Below are 18542 nucleotides of genomic sequence, written 5' to 3'. Positions count from 1 at the left end.
CTTTTATGATCTTCCTTATAGGATCACTATTAGTCAACTTGATGACAATGGCCATTTAACTAGGGAACCCCCCTTTTCAGGGAATACCTACTATTCCCCAAGCCATGAATGTTTCACACAACCCAGCTTGGGATATGCTGAGTAACAATGATCTTGGCTAGACATTTGGTAAGAGCTAGGTAGAATCCTTTGGGATGAAGTGTGCTGTAATACCCCCATACTGTTGCTTTAAGAAGTCTACATGGTTTTGATACCAGAGGTACATAGCTAACTTGATGTCTCATTATCAAAATTAAAGGAGCTTGCTTGTATTCTCTCAAGATAGCCACCTACTAGTGTGGGAAGCGGGAGCTCTGGTGGCATGCCTATGGCATTTGACTGCTAACCAGAAGGCTGATGGTTCAAACCCACCAGCCACTCCTCAGAAGGAAGATTGAGCCATCTACTTCTGTAGTGATACCACGTCGGAAACCCAAGAAGGGGTTGGTATGAGTCAGGTACAACTTGACAGCAGTGGCTTTGTTTTTGTTAGTGTGGGAAGCAGGCTAACACCTCCCTCTGCAATCACATGAATGAGCACTTAGAGGAAGGTCTGAGTCCTAGCCAAACTGTACAGTGTGGTGTAGTGAATAACCTGTGGGTCAGTCCGGGGTCTACATTGACTAGTCAAGGGATCAGGGGCAAACTACTTAAGTCTGTCTCCTTATCTGTAAAGATCTGGAGTTAAATGATCTCTACAAAGGGCATTGTGGGCATCAAATGCACTATGCAAAAATGTTCCAGAAAGTATAAAGTGCTATACAAATGTTAACTAATAGGTTATATTTCAGTCGTCTGCATTCAGCTCAATGACTTCTCTCAATATTTTTATGCTTCAGTGTTTTTCATTTGTATTTGGGAATAAATACCTATTTAAAAGTTGCAAAAATAGTGCAAAGTATTCCCATATACCCTTCAATTAGACTCCCCCAAAATATAATATGAAACATGTCACAATTTCAGAAATCAGGAAATTAACATTGATTATAGTATTATTGAATCTATATGCTATATTCAAATTTCACCAATTATCCCACTAAAATCTAATTTCTGGTTCAATTAAGGATCACATGCTGCATTTAGTTGTCTTCTTTAATATGGGGGTTCCTCAACCTCTGTCTCTTACAATCTTGGTACCTTTGGTGATTGTAAACCAGTTACTCTATAGAATAACCCTCAGTATGGGTTTCATCTCTCTCATGGCTAATGTTAGTATTTTGCATTGTTTGTTTACTCATGTAATCAGAAGTCGTATAACAGAATTATAGTGTACTGGTTAACTGTATGGACCCAAGTCAAACAGATTTTGGGTTCAAGATCTGGCTCTATTGCGACTTTATCATGACTCAGTTTCATTTTTCAAGCAGCATTTACATCAGTGTCTAACTCACAGGAGCTGTGCATATTAAAGAGTGAATATATACAAAGATATCAGACGGTCACTGGCACAGTGTGTATACGTTAATGGCTTTACTAAGTATGTACGTGGTAATTGATGAGAAGACCAAGGTGGCATTTGGCTATGTACATCCGTTGCCCTGCCCCACCCAAAGAACCAGGGCAAAAGACTTGCAGCCAGCGTGAACTTTGGCCCATCATGAGGTACGCTGTTCCTTTCAGCCAGAGGCCTGCCTTCATCACTTGGTGCCAAGGCCCAGGAGATGAAGACCTGCTTGGTCTCGCACGGCATCATTTCTTCAGCATGAGTCCATGAGAAGAAAGGGCTCCAACAACTCACTTCCAAATACAGTACATTTCTCACCTAACCAAAAAGCAAAAATAAATGTGTGGTAACTTTAGGCAAAAAAGAACAGGAGTAAAAGGCTACAAAAGCTTAGACACCGAAGAGTAAAAAGCAATGCAACCAGCAACACCAGAGCAACTTCACTTTCTTGACGGTGGAGGAGAGCAGGGTTTGTTAAGAAAAGGGCCCTGGGTACAGGCTGAGCAATGGGTGGGACAGGTAACCACACCCTTTGGACCAAGTTTAAAAAAAACTCTTGCATCTTTCCCCCTAGGGGAGTGTATGGACTGTTCCAGCACTGCCTCCATTCACAGTGTTAAAGTGGCATCATTCTCTTTTGACTTTCCTTGTGCTTCCAGCTGTTGTTCATTTGGCCATGGGATATTCCCTTTGGGTTGCAGAGTTTCTGTCTTACTCCACAACAAAGCACAGCTCAAATGTCATCCAACTAGGTTTGGCTAGGAGCTCTGGTAGCGCACTGCCTAAGGCACTTGACTGCTAACCAGAAGGCTGGGCAATCTACTTCCGTAGTGATACCGCCTCAGAAACCCAAGGAGGGGTTGCTATGAGTCGGGTCCGACTCGATGACACATAACAGGTTTGGCTACTTAAGAATCAAATGGTTCCAATGGGTTGGAGACAAAGACCATATTTTACACTACCTCTAATGCCTGGGCAGCTGCAAGCACACTGCCAAGCACATAGAAGGCTTTCAATATGTATTTGCTACTTTGACTGAACTTTTATCTATGTGCTACCAGCTATAATCTCATTCAAAACTTCCACAAATACCTTAAACCAGTTGTCATCAAGTTGACTCCAACTCACGGTGACTCCATGTGTCAGAGTACAAGTGTGCTCCGAAGAGGTGTCAATGGCTGGCTGCCCCCGCCCCCAGCAGATCCCCCAGGCCTTTCTTCAGAAGGGCCCCAAATGTCAGCCAAACTCATGGAGAAAGGATCAATCTTTTGTGAGCTGTATATGTAAAAGGGAAATTAGAAACTTACTTCCTATTACCAAATTATTTCCAGTCATTTTTGTGTTAAACTCATGACACCTTTCCAAAAAAAGAGGCTACAACAGCAACCATATGATACCAAAGTTTATTGATTACACCAAACAAAAATGTCTGTAATGAAAAAGGCAAGTTGCATTCATAAAAGATGGCATTCACATTCATTCTAGAAAGCAATGTCGGTGTAAAAAACTGCTGAAGGAAACAATGTACTATCGCAGTCCCTTTTGGCAAGCTGAAAACGGATTTTATCAATACTTGCTTAAAATCTGCACATTTATATATGGCATGGTCTTAAAAAATTATTAATTTCGCAAATTTAGGCTTTCATTGATACTGTTGCTGGTGTGTATGTGGTAGATATGAACGAATGTTTTCCGTTTAGTAGACAACATCCTTAAACAATGGACAACAGCTGTGAAATCACCAGGACATTATGCTAGTTCAAAATTATTCAAATTATGGGTATATGACCCTATTATTACATTTCCTCCTTCCTCTGTCACATAACAGGAATATTGGATGGCTTCAAGTTATTCCATCTGCTAACCCCATGCTAACCATTTTTCACTCATTAATAAAACATCTTTCAAAAAAGAAAAGCGAGATCCCACTCAAGGGTCTAGGCCATGGTATTACACATTATTTCTTCCTGGCTATAAGGAAATTTATACACAGCCAATTATATTTCCACTACCAGGGTATTCTGATTATGCCAAATCTTCAACGGTTCTGCAGTAACCCAGCCTCTCTCATCATCTCTCATTTGCATTCACAGTCCCTATAGTTCATATGAAAACAACAATACAACAACAACCACACAATAAGCACAACAATAACAAACATCAAAAGCTTTCCTGGGTCTGATATTTTTTCAGCTCTTTGGAATAGGCAAAAAATATAAAGACATTGTCTTTAGCAGATTACCTCAAATACAGGCTACCAGAATACAGAACACTTAGGAAAGCTGTGAACGACACCTACCAAGATACTTGAAAATAATACCGACAGATGAGAACAAATGAAATCACGAAAAGGGGTCTAGAATCATGGAATGGTTTCTAACTGAAATTTTAAGTGAAATCACACCTAAACATTAACACAAGATGTATTTGTAAGAATCAAATGTGCCATATGGACCATATAAATATACTGGTACCGAATGAATCTAATACTTTTTCAAACTGAAGTACAATATTAAAGATTCATAATTACACAGAAAGGCAAACAAAATTGGGGACTGGTATGAAAATGTTTTTTTTTATAAAGACCAGTTCAAGTTAGCAGTCGAATGTAGTCATTAACATCCAGAAAAGCGTGTGTTTAGCTTTAACATTTAGGAAAGACATTTCACATTTATTTTTAAGTGAACTCACTGGAGGTTAAAACCTCCTTCTGACACAGCTTTGGGGAGGACTTTACCAAGACAAATCTCAAGGTTTAGACTTAGACCACTGACTTGGCTAAGTTAACTAAGAAGTAAGAAAGACAATATTCATGATGACAGAGCTGCGACTCAAGCAGCTCAGCTGTCTTCTTCGGGTGGTTCCCTTCCTAAACTGGCAAGTTAAAAGACAAAGTGCTACACATATGCACTTTTGTAACTGTGCCAGTTTAAAATAAGCTGTTCTTCCTCTCAACATAAAATTCTAAAAAACTGATGTGCATTGTGGCTTTGATTTTTGTGTAACAGTGGTTTTATCCACCTTATCTCAGATAATGGTAAAATTGACATAGGAGAAATCTGTTACCTCCTATTGTGAAGGCTATTAAGTGATCAGAAATACTTTATGCTTTATTTTTCAGTAACCTCACACCCAACAACTGGGGTTTAATGCACAAAAACCAAAAACAATAATACATGTATATTTTTTACATCCTCACACAAATACCCAGGGTTAACATTGTTTCCACGTAAGTGTTCAAGGTGTTTTTTGGCAAGGGTATTCCACCAGCAGACAATTTGCATGTTGGTGAACAGAAAGGATTAACTGTTCTATGTGATGTACCGATACCACTTAGTGCCCCTGTATTTTCAAGTATTCCTTTCATATATTTGAAAAAAATTTGAAAAGAATATGTAACATCATCATTCAGCAGGAACAAGTGTGATCCAAACAGCCTATTTCTTTTGCCAGGCAAAAAAATAATAAAAATATTATTAGTAAAATCTATTCATTCCCATTGCATGACTTCTACATTATACTACTGCATTTAAATCCATTCACAAATTTCATGGGTTAAAAGAGCACCCATTTGGTGGTTATTTTCTTGTACCTATAGCCAGAATTCTAAATAGTCTTGCTTTCAACTTCATATAATCCTTAACTTAGAGCTTTGGCATAACGACTGCTTACAATAAGTGTAAATGGTAAGAGAGTCATTTGGTATTTAACAGACATTAATTCTGAACCCGAGACACAGGGGAGTGGTTTAGTTTGTTGCATATCAAGTATCCTGAGATGGTAACTTTTTGTAGTTGTCTCTTCATGCTTTCTTTTTTAGGTGTAACCACTGTCAATATGCTTGTAGGACAATAACATAGGCAGTTCAAGATTCGGATTCTGAAAATTTTAAAATATACACAGTTAAAAGGTTTATTTTAATAATAACGTGAAACCATCTGTTTTACATTTAAAAAAAATCAAGCAGTAAATTTTGTTATAAGTAAAGCAATTTTGTCTTAACTAAGTGTCAAGTTTTATTCACATGCAGGGGAGAAAAAAAAAGACACAATAACAGATTTTAGTCCTTTCTTCATTTGTCAGGTGAACAGACTCAGACCTGCTTTTTGCTTTTGGACTGCTCCAGGGCACTCCTAATTATCTGTGCTACTAGCATTATCTCCTCCAGCAGGGCACTATGATCCTTTGGTCTGACCAGGGAACTCTTTGAAAACAGGGACAACACACTATTTGTCTTTCCATCTCCAGGGCCTAGGAGTGTCTGGCGCATGCTCAGAAAATGCTAAATCAACGAATTGTTTTTGTGGGGGGAATACATTGATTTTGACATAGGAAGTCCAAAGATATACTCTACTTTGAAAAATTATTGTGAAGACATGTTCTTTCCTGATGGAAGCCACTTCCCATAGTAACCAGCTGCCATCGAGTCCGTTCCAACTCATGGCAAACGGAGGTGACAGAATAGAACTGCACTCCACAGGGTTTTCAACAGACATCCTCCTATGGAGGCCATCACCGGGCCTTTCTTCTCAGGCACCTCTGGACGGCTTTGAACCAGCCAGAGGTTAGTAGCCACAGAACGTTCCAGATCGAATCCATACATTCCCTGGCTTCTAAACATTATTAAATGTGGTGACTGAGATGGGGTATGATAGGCAAATTAATCAGAGGGTAAGCCAGCTATCTTGAGAACTGGGTCACTTCTGAAGTCCTATGTCAAGGGAGGAAGCTTAAATTTGATTCTCCACAATGAAGCTCGATATTCTTGACCTAACTAGTGCTGGGCCTTAACCGTGTGCGGGGTCAGGGTCCTTCCCATTCTGGTGCATTTCCTTATCATGGTTAGATTAAAAGTCCGCCAGGATACTTTGCAACTCTGAGGCTGTAATTATATGGGTTCCTGTGCTGGTTCCACATTCTCAAGAACCATTGTCAGTTCTTCAGGCAGGATCATAGTGACTGATCAAAATGAGGCTGGCATTCAAAGAACAAACTCAGAGGCTAAACTAATTGCCAAATCGTTTCCTTGGAGGAGAAATAATGCCACATGAAAATCTATTCCTGGATGAAAAAGCTACATTAAAAACAAATTAATTTTTTTTCTTTAAAAATTAAACAACTCCTCAATTCTGTTATACATTGTAGAGTTATGGCCCTGGAGAGGCCCAAAGCAGCGGCAGTGTCTGTTACCCAGCTCCTTCTCCCCAAACCTAAGACCAAATTAAAGAAAGCAATCCAGGGGGATATGAAATTAGCCAAGACACACTACACAACTTAAGACAAGGCTATCTGGGACTAAAGGGCCAAAGACTGAGGAGGCAGACTACGGGGTAGCAAATTTTTTACCTAGGAAAACAAATACACAGGTGAGTCACTCAAAATGGGGAAAAAGATCCTGACCGGGGCAAAACGAGTCGCTCCCATTCTAAAGTTGCAGATGCAGACCATGAGGTGCTACAGGTGATAGAAAAATCAACTGATTCATCCCAATTAGTTTTATTTTTAAATTCTGTGTGTTAGGGGAGAGGGATGATCAAACCCAAACTAATGGGCCTATAAGGTAGACCTGCAATTTCATCTAAGAAGATAATTACCTGTGGCGGGTGTGAAAGATAGCCTCGCCCTAAGCCATGTGGAGTTGTTTCCAAACTGACAAGCACATGAAGCTCATTCACGAATTATTCTAAGGGCCTGGGTGACCGAGCTCCTGCAGTGGTGAACCCTGAACACACGTACAGCAGACATTCTGAGTTCAAGGCTTCCTCCCATGGCACAGCAGAATTGGGGGGTGGGCAATAAAATAAAATAATTCTTATAAAACAAATATACTTGTTACTGGAAAAAGGAATTAGGAAGCCATTGAGTTGATTCAACTCATAGCAACCGCTCCTTGGGTTTCCGAGGTGGTATCTCTACCAAAGTAGATTGCCCAGTCTGTCTTCCGAGGAGTGGCTGATGTGTTTGAGCTGCCAGCCTTCTGGTTAGGAGTCAAATGCTTTAGGCACTACACTACCAGAGCTCCTAATGAGGAAGCATTTTATATAATTAGGCTAGCATCCCCCTGAATGGCTAGGTAAGTGTTTACCTCTGAAAGCTGAAACATTTAGCTTGAATAAAACTTGACATTAAATTTTAAAAAACAATAACAATAACAAAAAACTCCAAAGTTATAATCAGAGTAGACTGACTGATTTATATTTAGGAATCAGACATTTATAAAGACACCAAGTGTACACCTGCAAACACACAGACACAGCACATGGAGGTACAAACACATTTAATGATTTTCACATAATTCCCAAAAAGAACATGCAGTGCTAAACTGACTTGATATTATACAGATGCATTTTGGAATATTTATTTTCAGGTTTCCAAAGACTCTTTCTGAACCCAAATCATATTTCCAGATCAGTGCAGATGAACACTTTCAAATGATGGCCCTGCCGTGACAATTTGTCCTTTATGAATCAAATATACTGTATTTCCCCATCAGCTCTGAAAACACCTAAAATTTTATTTGGAGGTTGGGCAAATTTAAAATATGTATTTCCCCATATTCCAAGTAATGCATCTTTATAGTTATGTAAAGAATAGTATAAAGTTCACCACACCAACAGCAGAGAAAATTTAGAGAGTAACATTTTTTTTCTTTTTTCTTTATAATGCTGTTAATCTGTTTCTTTAAGCCAGCCCACTTGTTTAGCACTAGGTACCTGTTACAACATACTAGATTCGTCTGAGAATGTTCGTAAAAGAAGAGGTCTGACTGAAGGTCTGGTGGATAATGAGTCAGATGCCTTTTTACAGCTCAGATTTCTCTGTAATAGTGAGGTAAAGATACTTAAAGCATTTGAAGATTGGTTAACCTACCTGGTGATAAAAATGTAGTAGAAAAAAACATGTCCTATAGACTCTGCTCTTCTGGCCAAAAGTACAAATGATTACACTTTAGCAAACAAATAACATTCAAATGAATACATTTTAAGGCCTAAGAAAGTCTCCAACTCCAATCGCAATGTTTTTATGGTAGAAATATACAGACAGTAGAAGTGTGTAGCAAACTTGGATTTTTGAAATGGCACTGGTAGGTTATATGGTAAGATGAGGCAATATGGTTGGATTAGAAACCTTACCATCCTTTTGGTGAACACCTCTGAGAGTTGTGCTGGTGTCGTGAGTGTACTGAACAAAGAGAAATTTGGGCAAAACATTTCTATCTGGGCGAACAAACTGGCTCCACGTGCCATGGCTACTACTACTACACACCATGGATCAAGAAGACCAGAGACTTCTAGTCTAAGTTTTTAAAGATTATTTCCTCTCTAGTGTGAGGGTCGCTATGAGTCAGATTCGACTCGATGGCAGTGGATTTGGTCTTTTTTTTTTTTGACAATTTGAGGTGAACAAATGGTTAAAGGAAAATGACAAAATATTCTAAGTATCAATAGAAGATATAAAAGTGAGTCATGAGAAGTAATACTTCATAAAGAATCAGAAAATGGTGTCAAGCAAATGAGAGTGCAAGCAAGTTGGTACATTAAGAAAGAAAATCACCTTATTCATTCCAAGAGAAACTGTGATTGCTGGAAGTTTGAGAAAGCATGAAGATAGTAGATGTTCCTGAGGAAGGGAGGCGTTTCGTTACCTTGTTCACAATTGCACAAAAGGTGGAAAATTGCAGTAGAAAAAAGAGAAATGCAGAAATCAAAAAGAAAAAAAAAAGTAAATATACTCTCAAATGTAAGACATTTAAAAAGAAACCTTGAGAATTTGAAGTAAAAATGACGTTAGTTCTGAAGACATTACCTTCTGAAGGAAAAGTAGAGTTAGTAAGGAATGGTCTATTATATGTGCAAACTACTATTCCTAATAGATCAACTTAAAATTATTTTGCTAATGGGAAAATTTACTATTTTTGAAATAAATTTTGTAAATTTTTATTAATATAAAACTTATTTGCAATCATTAATTCACTAACCTATATTTGTTCAAAACCCATTCACTGGTCCAGACTCCAGCACCAACCATCTTGAAATAACTGTCCAATCACACAGATACAATCGGAAAGGACTGACTGTGCTTGGGCAGGTTAAAAACCTAATTAAAACTAACGCCAAAGAAAACATTTGGTGAAGTCACACTGAAATTCCATGGACCCAATGCTTAACTTACTTTCTTCTAAGACAATGTGACTGGTCTCCTCCAAGCTTTTCCTTTGGAGACCTCTTTAAAAAATGCTGATTAAAGAACTGCTAATTTTTCTTTTAAAACACCAAGAAAAAGTCTAAGTTTATAACTTAATTAATGTAATTATAATTATAAAACTTTGTATCCTGTGCCTAAAGTTATAAGCTATATAAGACTTGGTCTCGGCATTGCTCAAGCAAAACAGAAGATGAGGTTAATTATGAGGATAGGTTTTAGAACTCTGCTCCTCAAGACTACCCATATTTATTTACTTAGTGACAAAGGGAAACAGACTTGAAGAGAAAAACAAGTTAAAGTAATCTATGTATCCAGCAGAGTCTAATAAACAATTATACTTTTAAAGGCAAATACTTTGATTTATTCATGCATGTTTTGATATAAATACGTTTTTGTTTCTAGTTCTTATTTTACCTTCAATGAAAAAGGCTGGTGACAAGTTGGCAACATACAAATTACCAATTAACAAAGCTAGAAAAATAAGTATTTAGTTTCTGAGAAAATTTTTAAAAATTGCGTCTATCTTCTATTTTGTGGGCAAAAACCTTGTAACAAGATTAACATGATACCAAGTCCCCCACCCAGAAAGTTTGGTGTACAAGTCTAGCTATGAAGACTGCGACTATAAGCACATTTTGGTGTGCTCAAAATCTTATAACTAACCTTCAGAGATAAAAGTATTTCTATGAAGCAGAAATTTTATGAGTGAATAAATTAGGTGATAAGACTACGTTAGAAGGGAAAACGGAAATATGAAAGTACAGAAGGCAGTAGAAAGCATGAAAAATATATAAAACAATAAAAAATTGATATTACTAAGAATTAGGGGGCAGGGAAGAAGGGGAGATGATAAGCTACACCAGGATGAAATTTGCACATTCCTTTGCAGTCACCTAGAGCTTTGACAATTAGTAGCATGTCAAAGAGGTCAAAGGATAAAGGCCCATATCAATAGCAATGACATTAGGATTTGCCTTTTTTTCCAACTGAGTTCACAGGGCTACTATCCTTAGAACTCAAGACCATTCCTGACATGAGAAACATAATAGTAATCATCATTATCACCATTCCTATTATAATGCTAACTGTATTTTTCAACCGTTCACAGTGTTTTCTCTGTGAATTTTGCTCAGATGGCTCACATTCTTCCTTCTCCATTTTCTAACTAACAGAGCTCCCTACACAATGGTAGATTCCCTCCAGTTTGTGCAGATGTCCCATACCATGCACAGCCACGTGCTGGACTCATTCTTATTACCAGTTACAGTGTTCTCATGTCTAGCAGGCCAAGCCAGGCCTCTTTGTTATTGTGACAGTTTACATAAGAACTTTACATAAGGACATGGGGAAACTAAAAATACCTCCACTGGAATGTGAAGTGCTCTTTACTACTTCGCTGGAAGGTCCAGGTGTGTATCACTAATTCATAGAAGGCCCAGCTTCTCTTTTGCTTATGAAGTGACAAAGCTGCATAGCTATGCTGCTGACATGTGATGAAACTACCACCGAGCACTTGATAAACCAAAGGAAAGCTCTTTGATCCTAAATAATGGGACCTTAGCACAAAAATTCATTGCTGAAAATATAGCTGATGAATACATGGATTAACTATCAACCTTGAGTTAGGCGACAGGGAAGCTATTTTCAAAACTCGCCAAAGTCTTTATGGATGCTGTATCATGGCAGAACTCAGCTGTGCTGGAGGCCACCATGTCAATCTTTTTACTGGAAGCTTCAGGGGGTAATGGCTCAGTCTTTGAAATAGCTTAGTTGTGTTGTAACAAGCCATGTTCTATTGTTCTGCTTTTATACCTGCACACATAAAAGAGTGTTCCATATGAGTCACCTATCTTACCTGAGAAAAAGCTCCTTGTAAGCAAGGGCCATGTTTGTTTGACCCTTGAATTACCAGCACCAAGTACAGTAACTCAGGAGACCTTGGGTGAGACAAATAGCTAACATGCTTGTCTGTTAACTGAAAGGCTGGAGTCCAATCAGACGAACCTCAGAAGAAAGGCCTGGTGATCTACTTCTGAAAAAAATCAGTCATTGAAAACCCAATGGAGCCCAGTTCTACTCTGTTGTTGTTGTTATGTGCCGTGGAGTCGGCCCCGACTCATAGCGTCCCCTCCTTGGGTTTCCGAGGCAGTATCACTACAGAAGTAGGATTGCCCAAACTTCCTTCTAAGGAGTGGCTGGTGACTCTGGCAACTGTTAAATCCTACAATCGTTAAATGCAATAACTTAACTTCCCTTCTCAAAGCAGATGCCAAGGTCCATGTGGGGATAACGCTGGAGGCTGAAATGCCACTGGCATTGCCCGCTGTGTGTACAAAGGGTCCAAGAAGCTTACTGGTTAAAGTCAGGGGGATCTTTCTTCCCCTAGGTAGGACCACATGCTTTACCCCCACTAGGGAGCCTGTCATGTATGAGACAGGTCCGTGTACAAGAATCTTTTGTCTCTCTTTGAAGTGAGACTAATGCCTTAGCAAGGGATACTGAACAAAGCAGGAAGCTACCCAAGATGTCTGACTCGACGGCAAATAACAACAACACACCCAAGATGTCAGACTGTTGGTCACTGACTAAGCGTCAAGGATAATATTATTTTGGGAACATAAGATACTTTCTCCTTTTTCTTAGGCGTGGTCTCTGCCTCTTTGATACGGCCAAGTAAGGTCTTGTATAAATAGCCATGGCGGCTGGGTTTCAGTTGGCATTTATGCATTCATATGCACTATATTGCTCTTGCACTTTCTCGCTAAAAAAAAAAAGAGGAAGAGGCAGTGCTGCTGATTGCCTGCAATGTTCTCTCTCATCTCCAACTCTCAGAATCTCAGTCTGAAAAACCAGTTGGCCTTTCAGACATTGGATATAAAGAGAGATGTTCATCAGTAGGTGGTTCAGCAAATGTTTATTGGTTCAATGAGGGTAGGAATAAATGAATGATTTAATGAATGAAGGTGATTATGAAAATTCTCCAGGTTGTTCTAGCACACCAGCATGCCAAGCTACAGCACAGACACTTAAATTCTTCCACTATGGACATGACTCACAGCAAACAAATTCCATGCTGCACCCCTGGAAAACTCTATGCTGCTAAGTAAAATGGGCTGCAGTTCTAAAACTCCACACTTACAATAGAAGTTCAGGATCTGCTGTTTGCACTGAGAAAAAAATGTTCTAAGGTTTTAATCTGTGACTCCTTGGAGCACCCTTCCATTTAAGCCTACATAAAAGTAACCTCTAGCCTGTGTCTACATTTCAAAGGTTATGTTTGAAGGTTTTAATTTCTCATCTCTCTGTATCATCTTTAGAGCATGAAGCTGGATGGAATCTATCTTAGCATGAGCTCCATTACCAAATAACGTTTAAGAGGAAGCCAAGGTGTACTCCCATAAAAGAATGGAAGAGAAGCGAGGAGATCCTCTCCAGATCAATTCCTATTATATAAAAGCATCAAAGCAAATCTGCGACATTTGTTATTTGGCTTCCTTCAAATTGCTACTTGAGTCATTCTGAGAGGAACCTGTCATATCAACCTGTTTTTCCTCTGTTCAACTGTTAATAAGTATAATTAGGTAATTCAATGCCACTTTTCCATTCTAAGATTGAATATCAGGCTGGAGGGAGTTAATATGGTCTACTGGAAGGATTTAGGCAAAGACTAAGGCAGTCTTAGCTAGGCTGACACTATCTCGGTCCAGGTCCATCCCAGAAGGCAAGCAGAAGCAGGGGGTTCAGAACAATTCTGAGTACCTGACAACACATGGTTTGGCCAAGAATCAATGAAGCTATGTCACTGATACTTCCATGTCTTTGACTGGGACTGACACTGACTTTTAACATGAAAATCTTTACATATATAATCATTGAAGTTTTTCCCACTATAATCATTTCAGATTCCCATGTCTGCATGATGTGAATCACTAGATTCTATCAATTCAAAAGGAAAATAAAACAAACACTACCAACAAAATCAGACATCCCAGTCTGATGAATAAATTGGTTAATAAATTTGATCAAATAGGTATGGTAAACAGAGCTGAAATGATTTCCTGGTAACAGTGCCTTGGAAGCGACATAGGACCAAGCTGGTGGGAATATGACAGAAACAGAGTTTTGTTTGGCAAAATGAACTAGTGTTGCCAGGAATAAATGGAATTAATCTGCTGGTTAAAATCTGACAGAAGTTTTATTCCCAGGTTAATCTACCCTTTCACTTTAAAGGCTTTTTATAAATGTTCAAAAAATATCAGATAATGCAGGGCAAGTGATTAGGCTGAGGGAGGATAGTTAACTCCTTATATCTGCAAGAAATTTACAATTTAAGCAGCAAAAAAAAAAAACCCACACACAAGATAATCTTGAAATTTTTTTTTTTAAACAAGTGTGTTCAGAAGGGTAAGGATGTTGAAATCACATCCAGGGAATTCTCTTTGGCGCAAATATACTGCTGGACAGACAGGGCTAGAAGCAACACAGAGATTAAGCAGCACTATAATTAAGGAAGGGGAAAGGTTTCAAAGAGGTAAATTGGAATATCAACTGAAAAAAATAAATCTGCAAACAACACGCAAGGAAATTTCTAAGGTTAAAGCAGAAATGTTGGTGTGGAAATTCCTGGTGTGAGAATTCTAGGCTAAATACAAAATAAAATCACTTTTTTTTCTTTTAAATTTCCATATGGAGCATATGACATACTCCATATGGATGGCTAAATGTCACACATAACACTATTAAGGAATCTACTTACCACCTGCATTGGATAACGAAGTTTTTACTATACTTTTTATGCAGAAGAGGAAATTAAGTGGTGAACCTGCAAGGAGGGGTTTAATATTCTGTAACTGATACAGTTCTCTAGATAAGGTTTGTAGTTCACGGCAGATAACGAAATCCCTTCAAAAAATCAGGTTATAGTATAAACTTAGTTCTTACCCTGGCACTTCTTCTTCTTACATTCTTTAATACTATCAGGAGAATCTCCGGGAAAAGGCTGATAAATATTAGAAAAACTATGGCCAACCACGTGGATACAGACGATAGCATTTGAGCAAATACGAAATACATTCTCTGCTGCTTGAGAAAAGGCCTGGAGTGGAAAGATAATACATAATAGAAAACAAATCAGTTTCCCGCATATGAAACAGAAATGTAATTCACATTGTCTTTTGTATTTAAAAGGAATCTTCATTATACACCTTAATAAAGATAATTTTCTCAAGAACGTCCCAAATGTACTAAACAACTTTCATTTACCAAATGTTTGGAAAGAAAAGGAATGATAATCAAAGGGAAAAAGTAAGATAATAAAATCTAATAAAATCCATTTGATCTGAAAACAATCAGGTAATCAACTCTAAAGCTGCCAACCTGAGAATATTTCTTTGCATTAGAAAATGCTGGAGCTTCAGAGATATTCAAGATAAATGGTGGTTAATTTTCATGCTAACAAGCATTTTACTTCCCTAGCTGTTTCATAAATACGAGGATAGTTCTGTGCTCTACATTAACAAATTTAAGACATTTAAATAATATTCTCCCCAAAAAAACTATGTAAATATCAGAATAACTGAAGAGCTCATCATCTCTCTCAAATGGTAGAAATCTAGCATTCTCATCCACAAACATATCTGAGCAGCACATGCCAAGTAGGTTGTTCTCATTTAAATGTTAATGTCTGCACATCCTTAGGTAACACAAGAAAATCAAGCTTATGGCCTTGCACCTCTGAGGACTAGGCAGTGGAAGAGAAGTGGGAAGGACAGGGAGGTGGATAACCTTTTGAGGCCTGGGCTAATCAGGCTTTGGTCCTGTACAAAAAATGACTTCTTCAGAGTTCTAGCCCCAGACTAGCTTTGAAGAGCACCCTGACTAACTTTCTAGGCAGTTAACTGTGCCTTTTGCCTGAACAACATCTCTGAAACATTGCAGGGGACAGTAAAAAACAAGAGATTCTTCCTGGGTTGGGTTTTGTGCTTAGAAATCATCATTCTCACTGCTCAGCCTGAAAGAGGGATATGTTCCATCCAACGCTTCAGGGTAGAACACGCCTAGGCAAACTGGTGGAAACCAGCATTCAACTGAAATTAAGGTTTCCAGTCACATTTTGCTGGCTGCTTTGTATTATCGAGTTTATAATTCATCTATTAGCTCCACTCCAACAGCTCTACTTAAGGACAGAAATGAAGACAATAAAGTTTTAAAAATCGACTAATAGATTATTTTTAGTATCTTAATGAATAAAAACAGACAAGACCCTATTATGGCCTGACAGTGTCTTAATCATTTAAAGGATATGTTTTAATCAATAAGGAATACTCTATAGAAAGAGCTAAAGATTTGTTTTATTCCTAGAAACATTTTATTCTTGTGGGAATTTTTCAGATGCCGATTACATGGATTCACAGACAGAATTTACGGCACTCCGGGCAGCCCTGCTATTGTATATTAGTTAACTTTAATTCAATTGTACATTTTTAAAATAGGACCTTCATTCAGCTTCTCTGCCCTCAATCATTACCTATATAGGTGTCAAACATATGCTGTGATTACACTTTTCAGAGCTGGTGCATCCATAAGTGATTGTTGTTGTTGTTATGTGCCGTCGAGTCGGCCCCGACTCATAGCGACCCCTCCTTGGGTTTCCGAGGCAGTATCACTACGGAAGTAGGATTGCCCAACCTTCCTTCCGAGGAGTGGCTGGTGGGTTTGAACCGCCAGCCTTCTGGTTAGCAGTCAAGTGCTTTAGCCACTATGCTACCAGAGCTCCTCCATAAGTGATTAGGTACTTAATATTTTTATTTAAGACTTTTGTAAAACAAAAGCTTTCAAAATAATAAGCATGTCTTCTAATTAAGTTGCAAGGGACATAAACATGATCCTTCATAGATCACATCTCTGATAAAATGCTTTGTATTTATGATTTTGCTCAAACCAGAGAAAATATGTTCTCTTGGATTCTCACTCTATGGCTTACTCTAGCCATGTTTCCTGCTGCTGCTAGCATCTGTCTCAAGGGAAGCCATCGATTAATGAAAAGAACTTTGACATTTTAAAACAAAATGTAGACCTCTAGGGGTAAGGAAAGGAGATGCAACTCTTATTTTCATTCTTCCTAACTTCCCTAATCGCAGCTGAAGTGTCCCTCAATACATATCAGCTCCTTGAGGACAGTACCCAGTATGATGTGAATTCAGAATACACACCTACTGAACCAAGATGAACTGACTGAACTAACTTTAAGACCAAGCTATATAAATCTGCCTTGACCCAAAAAAGCAGTGAGGTGTTTCAAGGTCTGACCCTCTGGGTACTCAGTGGTGCATCTCCTATTCCCTGAGAACACTTGTTGTGGCACGAATGATGACTACATACCATAAAGAGATAAAAGGGTCCAAATGGATAATAATCTATCTACTGGTCACTTACCATGTAGAAAGTTCACAGGATGAGTATTTCCACTGGAAATTATAGCTTCAAGTCATAGAGAGATATTTATATACCTTCAGATTGAATGATATATGGGAAGAGACTACCAAAAGGGAGGCCCTTTCAATAAGTCCTACAGTCTGTATACTTGTATCTGTAAACTTACCTAAATTAGCAGTGTTGCTGGATAAAAATAACTCCAGGCCATTAATATGGAAGAACTGCCATCTTATACAACCAAAACTTTTAAAAATATAATCAATGTTTACATATCAATGTACATATATATACACAGTTATTTGCATTTCACACATGCACAAACTGCTTACCAAATAATTCCTCCCCAGAAGAATGAAAAAAATACATAAAAGGCTAAGGAACCCCAAATCACAAAGTGATTTATCCATGTCCAGAACCGCGTATCCAAGGCGAGCTGCAAAGATACAACACAAGAACTTTCATAGATGGATACTGATTACACCAGGTGATACATTACATTATCTGATAATTGTATACAGCATGGTATCTATGGGAGGATCGACCTTGGGCCATAGATACAGGACAATGGAAGTAAGAGTAGAATAGAATGCAGGTTTGTCAGACAGCTAGGATGAGAAAGAAGGTCCCTGAGTGGTGCAAATGGTTAAGTATTAGACTCTTAGCCAAAATGTTGGTTGGTTTGAACCCATAGGCAGGCTTATGGAACAGTCTACTCTGTATACATGGGGTTGCCATGGATAGGAACAGACTAGACTGCAACTAACAACAACAGGGTGAGAAAGAGCCAAGTGCTGTCCTAAGGTCTCTAGATGATAAAGCCTAAGAATGAAGGTGTGACCAAACCAAGTGGCTGGTAGCAATGGGGCTACTGATGCCTCACTATCTGAGGGAGGGCAGAGGATGAGGTAATGGCATATTCAAGAGGCCGGGGTCCTAAGGTGATGGCAACCAGAGAGGTGATGGTAAAAAGAGAAAGCATAGCTGGCACAGGCAGACATACTGAAAAGCAGGAGACCAGAGGAAACAGACAGCTAGAAAGGGTGGAATAACTGTACAAAGGAGCCCTAACAGTTCAAACACAGTAAGATGGGGGTCCTATAGTAACAGATAATGGGCTGACTATGTAGTTTGCATTCCCAACTGCAAAACCCTTATCTAGTCCATTACATTAATAACATTTTCCATCGCCTCAGATTTTAATTCTTTTAGCTTTCTGCCAAGACAAATTATTTATTTCAGATTATGGAACCTGGAGTTTTCATGTGATTTAAAAATAAAAGTATGGTCCGTTGTGCTTGCTTAAAACTTCTGGGTCATGCCATTCCATTACTAGGTATATACCCTACAGAAGTAAGAGCCATGACAAGAACGGATATATGCACACTCATGTTCATTGCAGCACTATTTACAATAGCCAAAA

At 38.5% G+C, this 18542-nt stretch overlaps 1 protein-coding gene across 1 annotated transcript in view; it reads right to left on the bottom strand.

The window, feature by feature from the left end:
• Positions 1-5299: 5299 nt before the first annotated feature.
• ATP11C (ATPase phospholipid transporting 11C) overlaps positions 5300-18542 on the bottom strand; it is a 134298-nt gene continuing 121055 nt past the window's right edge. The window contains exons 26-28 of the mRNA XM_007951727.1: positions 17452-17593; positions 14630-14783; positions 5300-5362 (exon numbers count right to left, since the gene is read on the bottom strand). Coding sequence (XP_007949918.1) covers positions 5300-5362; positions 14630-14783; positions 17452-17593 — 359 coding nt within the window. The remainder of the gene's footprint in view (positions 5363-14629; positions 14784-17451; positions 17594-18542) is intronic.

The sequence above is a fragment of the Orycteropus afer genome, unplaced genomic scaffold (assembly GCF_000298275.1).
Source record: "Orycteropus afer afer isolate SDZICR_OR568_19922 unplaced genomic scaffold, OryAfe1.0 scaffold00310, whole genome shotgun sequence".
NCBI classification, from domain to species: Eukaryota; Metazoa; Chordata; class Mammalia; order Tubulidentata; family Orycteropodidae; genus Orycteropus; species Orycteropus afer.
The sequence above is the reverse complement of the archived record's forward strand: the minus strand, read 5'-3'. Positions and strand labels throughout refer to the sequence as shown.